Genomic DNA, 18,753 nt, shown 5'->3' with positions numbered 1-18,753 from the left:
CCTCAGCACCAAGACACCTTCCAAGGATCGGCGCCCGGACTATCTTCCCATATCGGGGTTTTCTACTTGTTGCTGTTGTTGTTGTCGATCCTCCGTATATGGCCACTCGAGTTACAGACGAGACGAAGTGTTGCTAAAATCGACCGAGCAAACATTCCACTCTGGTGGATGGATATACATATTCGGCAACACAGCGAGACTCACGGACTTCGTTTCGATCATTTCACCACTCCGGTTTCTCCTGATATTCAATTCGGAACAATTTCGAGGGTGTGTGTTTCGCAGCTTCGGATGCAACGTGGGACCGATATATTCGTCGTGGATCCCTGCGGTCGAGGAGGTTCAGTTGTCCGGTAGAATTCGTCGCAGTCGTCGTTTTCACCGGCAATTTCCTCTGTAATATTATAATCAGTCTTTGGTCAGGTTTGACCGGCGTGACCGTGAGAGCCCGCGGACAAATTGATGACCCGTTGAATCGGGCGAGCGGTTATTCTGCGACGTGGTTCGCTGTTGCATCGAGAATAAAAAGGCCTCGGAACACGACGTTGCACAACGACAACGGGGCCTGAAGTCGGCCGTGTAGCGAGCAAAGCCGCGGATTTCACACATGTAATGTTAATGCGCGTTACTTTCGGTCAGGCCGATTTTTTTACATTTCGTACGTCGTTGTTCGAGCATCAAGAAAGTGACGATCGTGGTTGCAATTCGTATGGAAGTGATCAGCGTACGACGGCTTCTAGTCGGTAAAGAGCCGTTGCCAAATTAACCGAGTTATTGGTCACGCGGTTGCAGGGGAAAAAGAGAAACCGAGATCAACGGGTTTCGGTGTCCAGTGATCAGCGCCACCGCACCGCGTATTTGTTCGATGTGTTATTAACCGGAATTATATCTTTGCGGCTTTATCTCGTTCTCGTAATATCGTAAACCTTGTTCGACTAATTGACGTCTTCTACCGATAAGAGAGACCAGCGAGCGAGAGAAAGAGAGACCGAGCCGGGAACCGTGTCTCTTCGAATCAATACCATTCCGATGGTGATTGGGATTTTTAAGAAGATTCAGCGTTTTTCAACCGCTCCTTCATGGCTCTGTTTCAGACGAACTCATAGGCGTCCACTGCACTCACGGGGTCAACCGCACCGGATACTTCATATGCAAGTAAGTCGAGACTGAATCTCAGCCAGACGCGACTCGAGCTCTTCGCCCGCAGCACTAATTATTACTAACTATAACTCTAATTAGCTAATTGTATTTATAACCGAGTTAGGAATGCCTGAGCGTCTCTCTGGTCAGTTGAAACGGCCCCAGGTCCGTACTCTGTTTTGTGGTAGTCCTTAGAACTCGGTAGGTATGTCACGAATCAAGATCATTCAGCATACCTCGCTTCTCTTCTCTCGGTACCCATACACCTTTCGCCCCTACGTACGTACACGATATCTACTCTCAACTACTGCCTTTTCTATCGTTACAAAGCTACTTTAGACATTCGTTTACGAGTATGATTAGAGCTATCTACGTGATTTCGTTTCCTTTTTTTTTTTTCTTTCTCGTTTCAGGTACCTCATACAGCAGCTAGGATGGGAGAATCAGGAAGCTATCACGGGTAAGCGTGGCTAGTTATACGCCTAGTTGAAAAAGCTCCGCTTTTGTCTGGTCGTCAAATCTCTCCAACTAACGGGAAAAGATTTTTTTTCATCCTTTTTTTCTCTCTCATTTTCAACGGTACCGCGATATTTATATTCCATAATTCTTGTCGGCGTTGTACCCACTCGCGTCTTGTATACGTCGAGGTTGAGACAAGGGAATGCCCAGGTTGCACGGGGCCTCACCCACCCTGAATCTATACGCCGGCGATAATTATACTTGGTAAAACATCGGTGTACAGAGATATCCATTTTTTATATCGATAAGATCTGGATGCGTCGCGGCGCCTACACGATCGGACAATACAATCCGACCGCGCTTAATTAGGATTACGGTACAAGTTACATTTTATTACGTATACTCGCCTAGTCGTATTGCCAGACGATCGAGATACCATCTTCTTCGGGGCAGTCGCGACGACCCTGACCCAGATCGGACTCGACTCTGTTATAATATTCCGAGCATTGAATCGGTGTGGAATAATTCCGTTCGCTCATTCGGCCCACTAGCTCTCTTTCGATTCATCATCGAGGGTTTCTCCTTCTGATTTTAGCCTTTCAGGAAGCCAGAGGATATGCCATTGAACGTGATGTCTACATTAATGACCTGAAGACTACACCGAAGGGTCAAAAGTTGGACACCAAAGAAGTCACTTTGGAGAGTTCTAGCATGCCGTTCAGGTATGCCAACGTTCAACGCCGCCGACTTAGCTTTCTTCTGTTCCTAATAACCCGGCTGTTTTCAATTGAGGGGGCTGCGGGGGGTTGAAGTGAAAAAAAATCCTTTGAGTTTAATTATTCATAACAAGATTGGGAGTGAGTATAAAATTTTTTTCTTTCTAAAGATGTTTACTACGACATTCAAGAGTAAGAAAATTCATTCATATTGATTTCAAGGTCAATAGTATCGATGCTTCAACTTATTTAGGCGAAATACGATAGAAAAAAAATTGTCTTCTTACTTTTCTAATAAAAATGAAATTGAATATTTAAAAAACTCTCTTTATTTAGAAGCCATCTTGTTGATGACGATTAGTAATTGTTTTTCAGGTATAATTCTATAGAGGGCTCTTGAAAGAGAAGGCAAATTTTTTATAATTTAACAATTTCAAAAAATGTCGATCTTTTCCACCGGAATCGTTGCATAACCAGATTTTAGTTAACTCATTTCAATTCCTTGGAGGATCGATATTATTGATCTTTACATTGGTTTCAATAAATTTTCGTAGTCTTTAATGTCATAGCAATCATCTTTAGAAAGAAAAAAGTGTCAAATTCACTCGTGATTTTCATATGGACAATTAACCGCTAACGAATTTTTCTCACCTCAAGCCTCCCTTGTCCTCTTAATACAAAACTGGACTGCTGCATTGTACAATTTTTCATAACCAATGTTACAGCTGCATGTGTCCCCTAATAATTCGGGGCGTCTATGGACCTGTAAAATCTGAAAATCCTAAGGACCTTGAAACGTGTAGAGGTTCGATATATTGTCTCGTATTTCAGACAGCATTTTGATGTTAATATAGGCGCTGTTCGGTGTTTTATTTCGACATTTATTGGTCGTATATTTTTTCTAGGGCCTCTACAAATACAGATTATACAGACATTCCATATCAAGTTGAAAAAATATTCTACTACTTTGTCGAATTTTTGTTGTATATCAATGCATCAGAAAAATTCTCAACCATATTATTCTGTCTGTGGGAAAACCTCTATCTATTTTATAAAACTTGAACACTTTAGCTTGCCAAGGCTCGCGACGCCCTGTGATTGTATCGAACGGTAGACCGTCCCATTCCTCGATAATTCGAGCGCTCTATATTTCTCACGACTGTATAACTACAGGGGGCACAAGCGGATTCCAAAGAGGGTGAAACGAATAGGACCGATGGGTCCGCCGGGACCGCCGGGTTTCCACCCGCCTCGAAGAGGCTTTCCAAACGGGCGACCGTTTCCACCGCCGCATCTGGACCACTTCGGCTATGGACCTCCGTCCTTCAACCCTCTCATGCCACTGAGGCCACCAAGGCCGCCAAGGCCTTTGAGGCCCCCGATGTCGCCGGTGCCGCCGAGACCTCCGATGCCTCCGCCTCTTGGAGTCGCCTACGGCCCTCGGCCCCTGAGGTACGGCCCACCACCGGGCCGCGGATATCCAAGCCTCGGATTTCCACCCCGAATGCCGCACGGCCCCCCGAGGATGCCGATGCCACCTTGCCCCCCGCGGTTACCAGGCCCTCCTGGCCCCCTTGGGCCCCCAGGGCCGATGGGTCCGCCCCCAGGTTCCATGGGTCCACCGGGCCCTGGGCCAAGGCTGCCGCAGCGTGGTCCACCCCAGGAAATGCCGCCGATGATGAAGGGGCTGTACCAGTACCAGCAGCAGCATAAGAAAAAGCAGCTGTTGCGGAATGGAAACGGAGTGCGGAACGCGCATGTAGTGAAGAGGAAGAAACCGTCCGAGGTGGCCATCCACGTCCCGAGACTTCACGGGGAGCAGGACTTCACTGTTGATACCTTCGAGGAGAACTTGACGGCCACTGCCCTGTCCACAGTTCCAACGGTCCCAGCCGCCCTTGTGACGGGGGGACCGAAACGGCGGAACAAAGGGAGGTTCAACAACCGGGCCAATCGCGGCAAGTGACGACGACGTGCCGATTAGCAGAAAAACCGGACAATTTTTAAGAACTTCTCATTGTCGCATGGTCGCTTGTGGATAATGGATAGGACAGGAATCAGATTTGATATACATAATGACGTTGTTGCGTAATTTTGTGTTTTCTATGTATGTGGACGATGATAAAATGGACAAAGAAAAGGAACTATTTCTTGGGCACCGAAAGAGACGACGCACGGGCGATTATGAGGCTTCTGATATTTGACAGCTGTATAACAACGAGATTAAAAATGAATATTATCAAGATGAGGATTAACCAGAAGGAGAATAACATCAACAACGACTTAAGAAAGCAGGTATTCAATATATCTGACCATCCTTGTTAATTGTATTTCCTTACATTTATTATATATACTTGAAAACGTGCCCTCGACGCACACGCGACGTTGCATGTTTACGCCTCTGTCTGGTTAACGAAAAAAGTTAACCAACCGTGGTTGCAACTACTGCTTCTTGCCAGTGACATGTGCTTTTGGGCATACGGCAGTGTAACAATCGTCGTCAAGTGATTTAATAAATGAATAAACAGATGCGTCAAAGTGACAAAAAAGTAAGTTCATTAAAAAAAAAAAAAAAAAAAAGGAAAAATAAACTGAAAAACGTATATATAATTAAATATAAGCGCACGAGATTTTTCGCTGCCAACTTTTGATCTTTCTACTCGACAACACCTCTTCCCTTGTGCCCGCGATTAACGCGCCTGGAATTTGTCTAACAATGTACGTATTTTTTTACAATACCTTTTCGACCTTTCTCGTGATGTGTCGATAGGGAGGGTTTAGGGCCAAGAGTGATCCAGATAAGAGATTTATTAGGCGTGAAGTTCTCAAGGATTTTGTCTTTTCTCACTGTATTTCTCTCTTCTTGCATCTGTCCTTTACATTACTCTCTCTCTCTATCTCTCTCTCTCTCTCTCTATCATTGCCTATCTATCTATCTTTATTCCATCTATCTTCCTATTTCTCACAGTTGATATAAATCAGCCGGAATAATTGACTGCAACGTGATACCTGTTGTTCCATTCTCGTACATACTGCGTACGAATCAGTGGATTCGGTCTACGTGTGATCAGTTATTTATTTAGTTAGACCACCGTCGAAGTGTAAGTTGCAAAGAATCGGTTATTATACATATACTGGACATGAAAATGATCGCAGTGAAATATGTACAAACTATGACCGACCGTGCAAGGGTACAAATTGGAATATTTTATAAATAAGAGTATAGAAAATTAAAAGAAAAGAAAAAGTAGGTAATAATGATAGTAAAAATTTATATAAACGTTTGAAGGCAGGAGAAAAAATAAAATAAAAATAAAAAGTCACCATTGTCATTGTAGGGATAATAGAATTGTTCGAGACGCACTTATTCACGATTAAGGTAAATAGAATAAAAATGATTGTTAGTATTATTGAAATCGTAACTTTTATTTCTTCGTTTTCTGACTCAATATCAGGCATATTCGATCTTTCTTAGTTATTTTTTTTTTTTTTTAAACATTTACTCCTAACGTCTAGTCTTTAATTTTACCTTTATTACCGTTGCGTGCCTGCAATGCTGTTGTAAAAACCTACCGCTGCGTCACCATCGGAATATTTCACAATTATAGTACACCTATTACAATAATTATTCTATAATAAACGTTTAAAACCTAATCTGCTGCTGATTATTTCTGCGGCTGTCAATCGATGAATTGTTGTTGTTGCGTTGCGTTAATCTCTTGGTGATAGTTTGATTCTAGATTTGAGGGAGTCGTGGGCGACCGGATCATCGGCGCCCCTAGTCGACGGCCTTATTCAACGAGATCACGTACGTGGTGCTCGGCTTGCTTGTAATTGGACGCCCGTCGACTCGCGTCTCGACGAGATATTAAAGTGATTCAATATTCGGTACGGGGTTAAAGGTCGGGCGTGTAGGTGGTACACGTCTCGCGACCGATTGTCCATATATCACGGACCACCGCCCGGTTGACTTGCGGACGTCGTCGCTGACGTAACTCTCCTTCTCTCTTCGTCTCTCTCTCTCTCTCTTTCCCCCTATCTCTATTTATTCTCCTCATTCTCCGCCGCCCTCTCGCTCTGGGAAATCGAATACAATAATAAAACAAACTTGACACGGATCATTAAAAACCACCCACAAATATATGCCAACACGGAAAAATGTCCGAAAAACTTGGGACTCGGAGCTTAAAGGTTTTCGTTTACAGGCGAACAAATCCTGCATCGAACGCGCCCAACGCTTTTATACGTATAAACCTCGCATTCCTTTAGCTGAACATAGACGTACCCATGTATGCGTGTATGTACGTCTCTACTGCCCATCGCCGCGGTAACACGTATTCACAGTTTAGAAGAACAACAGCTGAGAAGACTTGAGCAACTTGTCGAGCATCGGTAAACAAAGAAATTCTTCTTCCGTCGGCACTCCGACTGAAAATTCGGTTGTAAATTACCGTTCTCACGTGATTCGAACACCTATACCTTACATCCATTCATTTCAACGAAATAATCCACACCTTATACTCGCCTGAGAATGAAGGTGGCTAGGAATCTCGTCAACAGTGACGTAAAATTTAGGTACCTAATAGTAATAAAGTATGTAGGTACTTCTGATAGGTAAGTGCTGTTCGCATAGATTCTCACACTTCACCAGAACAATATCGATCTGTTGATACGCTAGTGTAAACACGGCATCCGCGTTCGTGTTTGTATAATCTTCTGTTTGTAAACGTACGATCGTCGGTACGTTGAGGTTTCGAAACTGATCCGAGACAGTCAGAATTCGGTCGACTTGCGAGGAGGACAAATTGAATTCTTAGTCTTGAGTCGTCGGTTTACGGCTATAGTGTTTCACCGGCTCGTGCTTGCTTTTTTAGTGTGATATTTCTCGCTCAATTCTCGGCAGTGTATCGATATTATTAAATCAGTGCGGTCGCATCGTGCGGTAGAATATAATGCAGAGGGGAATAGCGTTGCTTAATGGCCGGGATTGCACTCTGGTGATCTTCCTTGACGCATAAATCGGCTGGCTCGCCGACGTGGAACAGCCGCGACCTCCACGGGATATCACAACGTCGCTGCATAATTGCTAAAATTATTATTCTGTCAACCCTCCCCAACATTTTTTTGTGCGCCGTGTGATCCTGAGCGCAACTTGGCGCCTTCGCCGAGGGCCGACAACGCTCCGCTAGAAAATAAGAAGAAAAGGAAGAAGAACAACCGGCAGGTACGTTCTCGACTCCTTTCTTAATTTCAGCTTCTCGACACTCTAGGTCGAAAACTGACCAGGGTAAGGGCAGATCTGAAGTACCAGGTTCTAGGAAGCGTTGATTAATACGTAATATCAATTTAGTCAGTAATTTGTCGAGTAATAAATACGCGCATATACTTGTACTGCGCGCGCGCTAGTGATGTATGGTAACACGCACGGCACGCTGCGCTTCACGCATGGGACGAATCCCTAATCGGTGGCTGGAGCTCAGTGGTTGGTCGTCAGCAGACACCTTGGTGCAAGCCCAGGACCACTGACCGATGTATCTCTAATTTACCTGTTTTCAATCGTACGCTCCTAGAAGAGGGAGGTTGTTTAAACATAATTAACCACTCAATTCCCTCGATTGCTCAAACTTTCAAGTAATACCGATATTAAGTTGTCTCACGTAACAACAAAGTATCGAGGTGTGTATACTTTATAATTACCGCAACGCGCGTGTATTTTCATCTGCATGATTAACGGCATCGCAATTTCCTCGATTCTTTTATGTTTTCAAGTAGTTCCTAGTTCAGGAATGACGTAATGGGATTTGACCTCATAGTCGGCATTCCTTAGGCAAGCAGAACCCGGATGATGTCGTATCTTGTTAAAATTATCGACATGCGTGATTATTTCATTGTACTTTATCATGCAATATTATAATCCAATGCGAAGAAGGCTGCGAGATCAGCTTTAGCATGACAGTGCAGAAAAAACGGTACAGTGTAGTTTTTTCGCTTCTCTCACTTTTACTTCTACATCCGGTTGAACCGCGTTGCCGTTGCCTCTACTGATATGCCTGATAACTTCGGGGGGGGGGGGGGGGGGGGGGGGGGGGGAATTTAACTTTTCAAATAATTTCTAAAAAGTTGAAGGAGGCACAAACAAGTCCATAAAGTCACTCCTCTCTGCGGAGGAGTCGCCGTCCTTCCTAACTCGTTCCTTCGCCGCTGCTGCCGGTACTGTGATGCAAAAGTTTTACATCTCTTCGCGAAAGAGGTGTGACGCCCGACGACGTACGGCGATACTTCCAGGATCGCTTATCGATTATCGACTCCGAGGTTATTCCCTGTTTCCGAAACAACGTGCGCGACACTAGCCACCTACTATACACGTACTCCATACTCCTTCCACCACTTCGACCAAGAATTGATTTGCGCTCCTGTTTACTCCTTTGCCTTGGTCATAGAGGAAGACATTCGAGATTCCACGGCGTACGAACTTTGCACTCTGAGCCATCGCACTGCTCCCGCGTAGTTCCTTGGTTTACCACAATAAAAGTGATTCTCAGATTGTAACCGGAGAGAGATCAGAGCCCAGTTTTCACTGTACGAAATAAAGACGGAACGTCAGTGTCATCGTGACTCGTCTTAATCGTCCTAATGATAAATTACAGACTTGAGTTCCGCGCTGACTCGGATTTTTCAATTGATTTGCGCACGTGTTTACCGCTCGCTTAGCGATTTCTTGAACTTTGTTCGCGGTGTTATCGATGAATACTTTAAGAGTTGCGGGAGCTACCGTCTTGCGAGAGCAATTAAATTCTCGGAACGAGGTGTTTACGGTTGTTCAGATGCTGCTCGGGCTGCGGGGCAAGGATCTCACGTAAGAAAGTTTTAAGGAGAGGTTCCTACCCACCATCTCACTAAGTCCTGGAGTCCGACGAACCGGGAAAAGACGCCCCCCGAACTGCAGTCCACGTTTCGTTGAGACGATCCGAAAGTTACTTCTGGTCCGTTGACGCGAATTATAGTCTGGAAACAATCGACCCGGACACCCACGCCCCTACTGTATTTCTCGAGGATCTGACGGGGACAAAAATTTACCAGTTCCCTTCCCAACGTTCTTCCCCCTCAGCGCATGTCCTATGCAACCTATCTCAGCTAGACTTTAGATTTATTGACATATTTTCTCCGTCCTTTAAGGTTTTATTTATTTTTATCCAAGGGGCTTACTTCCTTTTTTTTACCACTCTATCGCTCTTTCCGCAATACCACTGGGGGAGTAGGGCCTGCACCTCGCGCGAACAAAATGTGTCAACGGGTTTGCACGAGCTGTCTTTTAGCTTCTCCCGAATCTCGTTAAAGTTAGACCCGAGCTCCGCTCGTTTAAAAACCTAATCCTGGCTGTTCCACAGTGGCGCCTTGTTCGGTTTGCCAAAAGGTACAAACAAAGATTTGCAAAAGAGCCTGCAGGAGCAAACGAGACCCATAACTCTTCGGGGGTCCCGACACGGTAATTAGTCCCGATTAATTTCCGAAAATTGAGGAATGCACGTTGATGCCGCTGCGGTAGGTCGAGCCTCGCGTCCACGCGAGGAGGAGGAGACCCAGCTCGATGAGTAGGAGGAGAAGAGACTATACAGTCTAGTGGCACCAAGCAGGACTGCTAACCGAGAGCAGCGCTCTTCCCCCGCGTCTATCACTCCCTGTTCTTTACCTTCCTTTTTATTCATTTTTTCTTTCCTCATTCTCTCACTCCACCTTGAGGTCCGGCTCGTTCTCGTTTCTCCAAAGTACCAATACTCGAGCCCGGGGCATCACGGCGCTGCACTTTAATGCCACAGTTCGGCCTACTTAGCGAGCACCTTGATTAACACGGAGTGATTGATAGTCGCTCCCTTTGGTCGTTGCAGGTTGCTGCTACCCCTGCTCTTGGCCCACCTCATTCCCTCGTCCTCCCTCGCTCAGGCTGGTCTCTCCTCATCGAGAGAGGGCCGGCACCGTAACCAGAGATCTAATCGGTTGATATTTATTACCAGACCTGCTCAACGGTGTACACGCGAGACTCGATGCTGCACGCACGGTTTTGCGCTTCATTTTGCAACGTCGTCTCGAAGGGTATCGCGGGGGAACTCAACCCTACTCGGAGGCGGATTAGCCTCGCGGACGAATCGGGCTTCGGTTTATCGCAAGAGAGCTTGCAAGGATAACGCCGCGTTAGCGTCATACCCGGGTAACGTATCGTCAGCCGTTACCATGCTTACGTGTTGCATCAGCGGCTGCGTTGGCGCCGCATCCATCGACTCCGCGCTTCTCCAGACATGAGACTAGCTGATTCGAGGCTCGATTTCTTCCGAGGTATCCTTGCGCCCAACAGCGATTGCACGCGTGGCTTGGAATGAGCAGTTTTTTTCCCCGACGATTTATGGTCTCGGTGTCACACTCCTCGACTATCTAATGCCAGCCGACCTCTATGGCATCGATGTTCTTCAATAGCGCGTCCTTTGGGTGACCTTTGCAAAGCGACGCGCGTGTATACGCGCAACCGTATACCTACTCTCGGCACCAGTTTATGGCCGCGTGGGTTGTCAGACAACGACTTTCGCCCAAAAAACAGTCGAGATATTACTCCGACTACGACGCGGTGAGGAAGAGAGGGAGTCCAAGGGGGGAGGACGGACGAGGAAACACAGTTGTCAGTGTCCTCCAGTCGGGCTGGCTGCCTCGCGGTGACGCGACAAGTAGCCCGCTGTATAGCTGGATGCTGCGTTGACCTATTTCAGACCATTCGAGCGTTTTAGCTATTGATTCGAAAAGACTACGGGGAAATTCATGAATTTGAATCGCCCGTCTGAAACTAACTACCGCGCCGAGATGCAAGTGGAATACCGGAAACCGATTGCACAAGGCAGGGTCTACAAGTCAGTCCTCTCGAGCTCGCAGGTGTCACACATTTAGCTTCTTGGCGGGTCCTCGAGTTCGTGAAGCAGCCGGGGCTGATATAACCGAGAGTCAATTGGCCGGACGGTCAACATTGAATTTGAAGTGCGAGTTCTGTGGTAAAGTCGAGCTCTTAGGTGTCGGGGTGTTTCGTAATAGAGAAGAAGCCACGGGAATCTGTTGCAGTACTCTCGAGTTACGGGGCATCAATATGCCGCAGAACGAGAAGGAGAAGACGTCTTAAGAGGAGGAGAATTAAGTCGCTTACGTCCGGTGCACTCCCTGCCGTCAAAATGTCGCGAGTTGCGCTACGGCTCCCATCCGTAGATGTGAAATAGGGGAAGATAAATGAGCCGAGTAGACGACCGGCGTCAAAGCGTATAGATCACCGGCTTAAGGAATTACCAAATTTTGAAATTGACCATTAGTTATTGTACGGTGTCTGCTGCCTCGCGCGGACCTCGTGGACATTCCCGCCTCACCTACGCCAGAGATTAATTGCGATCCCTATAGGCTTCGTAGGAGGGACTCTGCAGCGCCTAATCAACTCGTTCTCTCCACCATTCCTGATGCATTGGATTTCGCCGAGGCTTTTGCCGCGACAGAAATTCAGGCTTTCCGGCAGAGCGTTCTCCGTGTATGGGCGATCATGGAAGCGGGTATTCTTCCGTGCCTTTTCGTGGGAGGAGAGCATTTGTGAGTCCGGAGTGACTGCTGGTCGAACGGGTTCGAACCGAGGAATCCGAGACCAGCTGCACATTATTCGGAGAGGCTTGAATTCGTCGGAAATTCCTACGGGGCAGTTTGTGCTCCTGATAGTATTTTCAGTGCGTATAATCTTACGAGTCGGACAAGAAGACTCGATCTTCGCTGTAACGCAATCGCTGGAGAGATGCGATCGATCGATTGTACCTACTGTTACGTTACCGCTGGGAAAAATCGTCGGGACCCTTTATAATTTGAAAATTAAAAAATGCTGGGCCAGCTGGTCCTCTCTTCTCCGTTTTCTCTCTTTTATAATTTTGTTCCTTTATTTTTCTTACAAGCGCCGGTACCGAGACCGCGTGGTTCCCATAAGGCGCCTCCGTCGTCGCTCGTATCTCTACCCATGTAGATTTCTCTTCCCAGCGGTAAACGAATATCGAAAAGACGCTGGATAGAGACGCTGGGGTACCAGTGCTTAATTAAAGAACCATGTAATCGGTAATTACCTTGCGTTATTAACACCGCAAACAATCGACGCCGGTCTCTTGACTCTCTCTCTCTCTCTCTCTCTCTCTCTTTTTCTCTCATCGCACGTAATACTCGTTTGAGGTAGTCGCATGTGCGTGGAATATTACACCTACGCCTTCAGTATCTACGTACGTATCATACGGCCGTGTGCACACGCGCGTGTCGAACGAAAAACGAGTGACCGATTGATGCTTGTAAAGTGGCGCTAACAAAACGAATAACTACTCGTGCTGCAGCCGTGTCGGCGGAGATGCACGAGAGGAAGCAGAAGGAAGAGGGGCGGAGAAGGAGGAGGAGGACCAGAGTGGAGGAAGGGAAGATAAAAAGTAGATGCTGGAACGAGGGAGAGCTCGAACAAGCGCATGCGTGATAGTATATATCTTGGCCCTACCATCAGCGGTTCCTATTATACGCTGGCGCCACGGAATTGATTTCAATTATTCGCTCCGCTGGATACGCTACCTTTGGCAGATCTGATACGGAGGCGAGAAGGAGCGATTTCAAGCAACCTTGACCTGTCGCCCTTCATTTGTATCCACTTATCTGCCGCCTCTATTCTAATCGAATGCGATGCGTCGCTGGACCACAGTCTTACTCGGCCCGCGTCCGCACCTTCGATTCCAGAGTCTTTTCCAGTCACCGTATCGAGCCGCGCAACTCCGTGTCTCAGTAAATAGTGTGCGTGACAGAGCATGGGGAACGGGATGAAAAGCGAAGATGGAAAGTCCGAAAGGCAATATCGTATAGGTAGCCCGCGGCGGAGGCGATGATTAATAAATCAAAGATGGCGTTGAGAGAACAGTTTAACCCGTGACCCGAGGCCGATGCATCCCGCTCCTATACACACGGTGTATATCCACGACGTAGCGCAGCACAGCGCACACGCGGCGTGCGCGGCCTGTAAGACGTGTAAGGAAGAACTCCGTGTCTACAGGAAAGTCGGAGAGGTGGAGGTGCATGGGATAGCACGGATACGGAGGGACGCGCGCGCGTCGCGGCGCTCCGTCGGCGATACCGATACCGCGTCGCTGCGGCGAGCCTGTGGGAACAGTTCACCTCTCCGAATGTTAATTGTTGTTTGAATTTATGACATTCCTCCCCACGTCCCACATCGCCCTCAACCACCGAACACCCATCATCATCCGGCGGTCTTCACTTGACCCCGCGTATACAGGTACCGCGCACGTTCCCGGAGGTATTCCGTTTTCATGGTGCCCGGACCGAATTAGTCATTCAAGAGGTAGACACTTCAGCCGCCCTTCTCTGCCGCCTTCTACCAGAGCCTTGTGGTCTAACTAATTGTGAGTGTAAGTACACCATCGGCTTCCCTGAACGTTCGTCGGTTCGCTGCAGCTCGTCGTCGAACGCTCTGCCGAGCAGTGAAAACAGTGCATCGTGTTTGATCAAGCGACTCTAGGCGGAAGATGGACCAACGCTGACCACTCTTTCCACGCTTTCGGGCGGTCCGGAGAACGCTTGCGACACCGGGCTTGACCAAGTCTACACTCAGCCGTGGCGAAGAGTGATTGTCCATGCATCGCTGGTGCTGAACTGATGCTTGAAAACAGCGGAGAGGCTCTCTCAGTTGGCCTGCACCAGGACTGCAGATTTATTCATCTTCTCGTGGATCGAGTTATTGATTCCCCGCGGTGCGGCATAGCGCGCGGTATTTAAAGTGGAAGACGAGTTGACTTGGAATTTCCGGAGGTAGTACTGACAGGCAAAATGGGTCAGACACCGCGAGCAGTTAATAAAGGCAAAAAGCACGCGGCGCGATTACCATACGAATCCTCGCGGCCCGCGGGCTCCGCGAAGAAAGATCCCGGGCCTATTGTGTGTGGTCTCGGATGGCGAACTCGTGTGCGTACGTGTACGCGCCCTGTCATCGGGTGTCACGCCATGCCGCCTGACGAGCCATCGCTCATCTCACTGTCGACGACCACCTCCTTCACCTCCGCCGCCTCCTTTTTCTCATCCACCGCCTCCAACCTCCGCGAGACTCCGATCCCGCGACGAGCAGCGGATGCCACGCGACCGGTTATACCAGACGGAACTCTCGCGCCAGGCGTGTTCTTCCAGTTTTCCCTAATTGAAGCGAAAAAGTGACGACGGACCGCCTAGTCCATGGGAAAAGTCCTCGCCGAAAGGATCTTTCCATAACTCGAGTTCGTTTCGCCACCTGTGTCCTCATTTTGCCGGTACTGGGTTTCGATTATTGGTGACACTGACCGGAGTGCTATAAATCAATCTCTCTTCTCCTCCCCGGATTCTCTGGCGACGGGCAATTACAGTAACCGAGCGATGCTCGCGAGGCAAGTGGTTGGCGATCAATCGGCATCCGCCCACGATCCAGGGGACCTTGTTGTACCGGAATACCAACCGGTACCCGGTACATTGTTTAGCACGTGCCTAGACGGTGTGGATGGACAAGCCTCGGGTACGAGAGCTCGCGAGGTTCGAAGTCCGCGCGTACTTGGCGAGAGAGAGAGAGAGAGAGAGAGAGAGAGAGAGAGAGTGCGAAGAGACGGAGAGGTTTATTCTCTGGATCTCTAAGGCTCACACTTAGCTGCGCATAAATTCTACATCTGTAATGCTCCGATCGAAATTAGATTTTGCCTTGTCATGTTGGATGCGGTACGAAGCACGTCGTAAGAACCAGCTCGTCGTTCGGAGTTTCTTCGGCTGCGGTGCTGGGAGTCACCGTGCCATTTCACTATGTACGCTTCAATGCTCAACCGCGGCGATCATGACGGCGACGGAGATTTTATAGACGCATACTCAAACTGCGGGAGAATACATGACACGAATTTTTATGTCACTCGTGCGTATAAATACAACTTTATTAGACCCGAGATGAAAATTAACGATAAGGGCTCTGTCACAGATGACAATATAACGAGACGCGAAGTGAAACAATTTTATTCTACTAGAGTCCAGGTACCTAGGAGAATAACAGTCTTACCAATTGTAAAAACGCCGAGGATCATCGTCGTATCGACACTGACGTGCAGTCGGCTATTGGAGAAGCCGATGTTCCCACTTCATCGATCAGTTGCGCTTCTTTTACAAGTGCAGACGTAGGTTCACCGTCAGGTGGCTTTCCGGTGTGGGAGAAGCGAAAAGAAGCGACTCTGCAGAAGCACGGTAAGCGGGCGAATATAAACGTCTTAAATCACTGATTTAATGCCCAGGCCGCGGTTTCTACCAGAGTTAAACCAGACGTCCCTCAGAGAAGAGACCGACATCGAGATGCGGCCCTCCCTAGCGGCCGTTTAAAAGTCAGGGCGAATCTACGACGACTGTGACGTTGACCAGGCCAGGCGTCCCGCATTCGTACCGTATCTTTTTGATTCTTATAAATTTCTGTATCTACGACGAGAGGGCTGGGCGAGCCGAGCGCAGAGACTCTGCTCTGCTTGAGCCGAAAGGCGAGTCTTCCTTCGTTGGGCGTAATGAAAATGAATGAGATGGGGAGTGCACACCTCGAGGGATGATGCGACACTACTGAGAACCGGCCTTCTGAGACAATGGAAACAACTCCCCGAACCTGGAGACGCGATGCCGCCCCCAGCCTCCGGTCTCCACTCCTGAGGTTTAGTCAGAGGTTGCGCTGCTTCTTGGAGTAGAGAAAGGTGCGAGCTGACAGCAAACGCGTTCAAAGAGAAGAAAAATCCCAAACGAACTGCCAAGCCCGGTTGTCTTTCACACGGGGGATGATTGCCGAAGAAATTTGTATCGCGTCCGACCGAATCGCGATGGGATTGATTAGAAGAAACTATCGCAATTCTAATTGTTCGAAACTGTTCGATCGAGTATCGTTTCTAGCTCGCGCTGTACTCGAGAAAAAATAACAGTCCTCTCGTTCGTTGGTCCCTCGAGTCCACGGAGAGCCCGTTGAAAAGCCACACGATATAACAGGCACTAAATTACCACAACGCGTGCACGGGCAGCCAGGTACATACATTAGTCTTAGCGGTAGGGACTGGTTAACCGACTGAATTGAATAATTATGAAATGAAGACGCAGGCAGATAAACCTGGCAGGTAGAGGCATATCAAAACTCTACCCTTGCGGACACAAAGACTCTGGCGACGTCGTCTTCGCCCGGGTTCATCGCAAGGATAATGTCCCAGAATATGGTTAACTTTGATAATAAAGTTGCAGAGTAATCACGAAGACGAATACTTTCTCAAATAACCACGACATTACGGTAGAAAGCGAGGCAGCACGGTGTTTCGCTGGTCACCCTGTATCTTGAACACCGAAGTCTGGTCTGGGCGGCAGAGTAAACACGTCGTAGCCTCTGCCCTTCGAACCGTGTATGGTAATTTACCACTTCTGTCAATCTTTGAACGCGTCTTTGAACCTGCTCTCGACAATATTTCTCGACTAACTGTACATGCCCGAAAGACATCTGTCCACAACTGATTCCAGACGAAGGAGCATCAACGCGCATCCGAGCGTCGAAGAGGCTCGGCTGGATGGCGTGTAGGTACTTATTTCGTCTTTACACGGGTTTCGTGTCCGTGCATTGCCGAGGAGGCCTGTGTAAGGAAAGAGCAGACGCATTCCTCTGTTATTAATACGAGAGATACGTGAGCGCGTCATTGTGCGTAGTTATCCATTATAGGGGACATGTTCGAGGGTGTTCTCAGCCGAGGATCGATGCGGATGGCAATCGAGCAGCGGACCGGACCCTTCTCCGAAGTCCTGACGCCTTGAGCGCCGCTGCAGACTCATTAAGAGCTATCAGGGCAGTGGTACAAACAAATGACACTCGCGGGTCGTGCGAGACCGCGGCCAGACGGGTCCAAGACACGGGTCCAGGGTTCATCCTCTTCCTCCTAGGCATTCCGCCGTGGTAGTAGACAAGTCGCTATCTCCTTCTTGAGCTCCGTTCGCAGCTGAAGCCCGTGAAATTATGTAAGCCGGTGATTTATCAATTAACTCGGGTCGCTTTTTGCTCCGCTCTTAAGAGTGCGAGTTTCTCCGGTCGCCTCTCAATGCTGCAGGTGCCGATTGCTTGCCGCTCTTTCAAAATCCACGTGACTCTAACAGCGCTTAACCTGGTAGAAAATACTCAGCCCGGCAGCTGGCTCGCATTTCCTGTTATCCAATGTTATTTCTCTCGCTCGTTCTTATTATTATATTCGTATTATCGTCGTACCAAGGATCGTGCAAGAGGAGCTTAACCGAACACGGTCTTGAAATGAAGCGAGGCGGAAATATATTTCGTAGAAACCTCTCAATAACGCGGTGCACGTCTAGCCTGGGACCGAGTCGAGTGTTTGTTCGTCGCTCTGTTTGTTCCTACAGAGAGGAGATGGGATTTTTGCATAAGCACACAGAGGCCACGTATAATACCGTCTTCTTGTGGACACGAAGTACCGCTGCCAAAAATAGTGCCCATTGATCGGGCCTGCTTCTCAATGAAAGCTTGCCAGTCAATGAAATCAGTGAGAATCTGGCTATGAGGGGCTGCGGAAACGAGCTACTCGAACGCAACTTCAGCGGAAGTTGGAATATCCAGAGAGAAAAACAACCAGAGGCCAAGAAGACAATATCTCCCAACCGAATATGGAATCGTTGACTGGAGCGAAATAAGACGGTTGGAGAGGCAGAGCTGTGTTGGAGCCCGAAGAAAATATCAGGAGAGTGACTCAGTCGGACATTTTGGTTCATTGTTTTCCAGACCGGCCGTGAAATAGACGAGAATCTATTTCTGGCAACAGAGATGGATAAATCAGAGGCTTCGTTTATTTTCTATGATTGCGAGATTCTATTCTCATTCAGGATCCATACCTATTATTCGAACGTCACGTGGTGAATTCCTGCGGTACGGAATCACGCGGTGATCTAGGAATATCCACAGCTACGATGCAGTCTACGTGACTTTTGCACCGATTCTAATGATCGAGGGTGATTCAAGGTCGCAAAGTACCAAGCCTCGCAGTGGGCGGATCAGCCGATGATCCAGACGTAAAATCGCCAAGAATTCACTCTACTTCCGGTCAGCCTAAGAACAAGGAGCAACTTTTCTGAGATGTGTTCAACGATCACTGAGGAGTTGGACATTGACATAGACCATGTTTGGGTAACAAGTACTTCTGGGCGAAATAATCTCATCTTATTCGATTCCGGGTGGGCTTGTGGCTGCAGGGGGATTTCCCATAGTTAGGCGTCTTAACATAAGTGAGTATACATGACCACCTCGGTGAAGCAGACGCGTACACGGCGCCTCAGCGACACTAGGCGTGGAACGAGTGTTGTTATTTGCGAGCGCATGCCTCGC

The 18,753-nt window shown here is 48.1% G+C and overlaps 1 protein-coding gene across 1 annotated transcript in view; it reads left to right on the top strand.

Moving 5' to 3' along the window:
* Positions 1 to 5,969, top strand: part of LOC124222494 (uncharacterized) — a 48,430-nt gene extending 42,461 nt beyond the window's left edge. Inside the window, exons 7-10 of the mRNA XM_046633520.2 lie at positions 1,095 to 1,155; positions 1,554 to 1,600; positions 2,195 to 2,321; positions 3,489 to 5,969. Of these exons, the coding sequence (XP_046489476.1) occupies positions 1,095 to 1,155; positions 1,554 to 1,600; positions 2,195 to 2,321; positions 3,489 to 4,281 (1,028 nt within the window). The 3' untranslated portion in view covers positions 4,282 to 5,969. The remainder of the gene's footprint in view (positions 1 to 1,094; positions 1,156 to 1,553; positions 1,601 to 2,194; positions 2,322 to 3,488) is intronic.
* Positions 5,970 to 18,753: the final 12,784 nt, after the last annotated feature.

This window comes from Neodiprion pinetum, chromosome 6 (genome assembly GCF_021155775.2).
Source record: "Neodiprion pinetum isolate iyNeoPine1 chromosome 6, iyNeoPine1.2, whole genome shotgun sequence".
NCBI classification, from domain to species: domain Eukaryota; kingdom Metazoa; phylum Arthropoda; class Insecta; order Hymenoptera; family Diprionidae; genus Neodiprion; species Neodiprion pinetum.
Note: the sequence above shows the minus strand (reverse complement) of the source record. Positions and strands in the feature narration are given on the sequence as shown.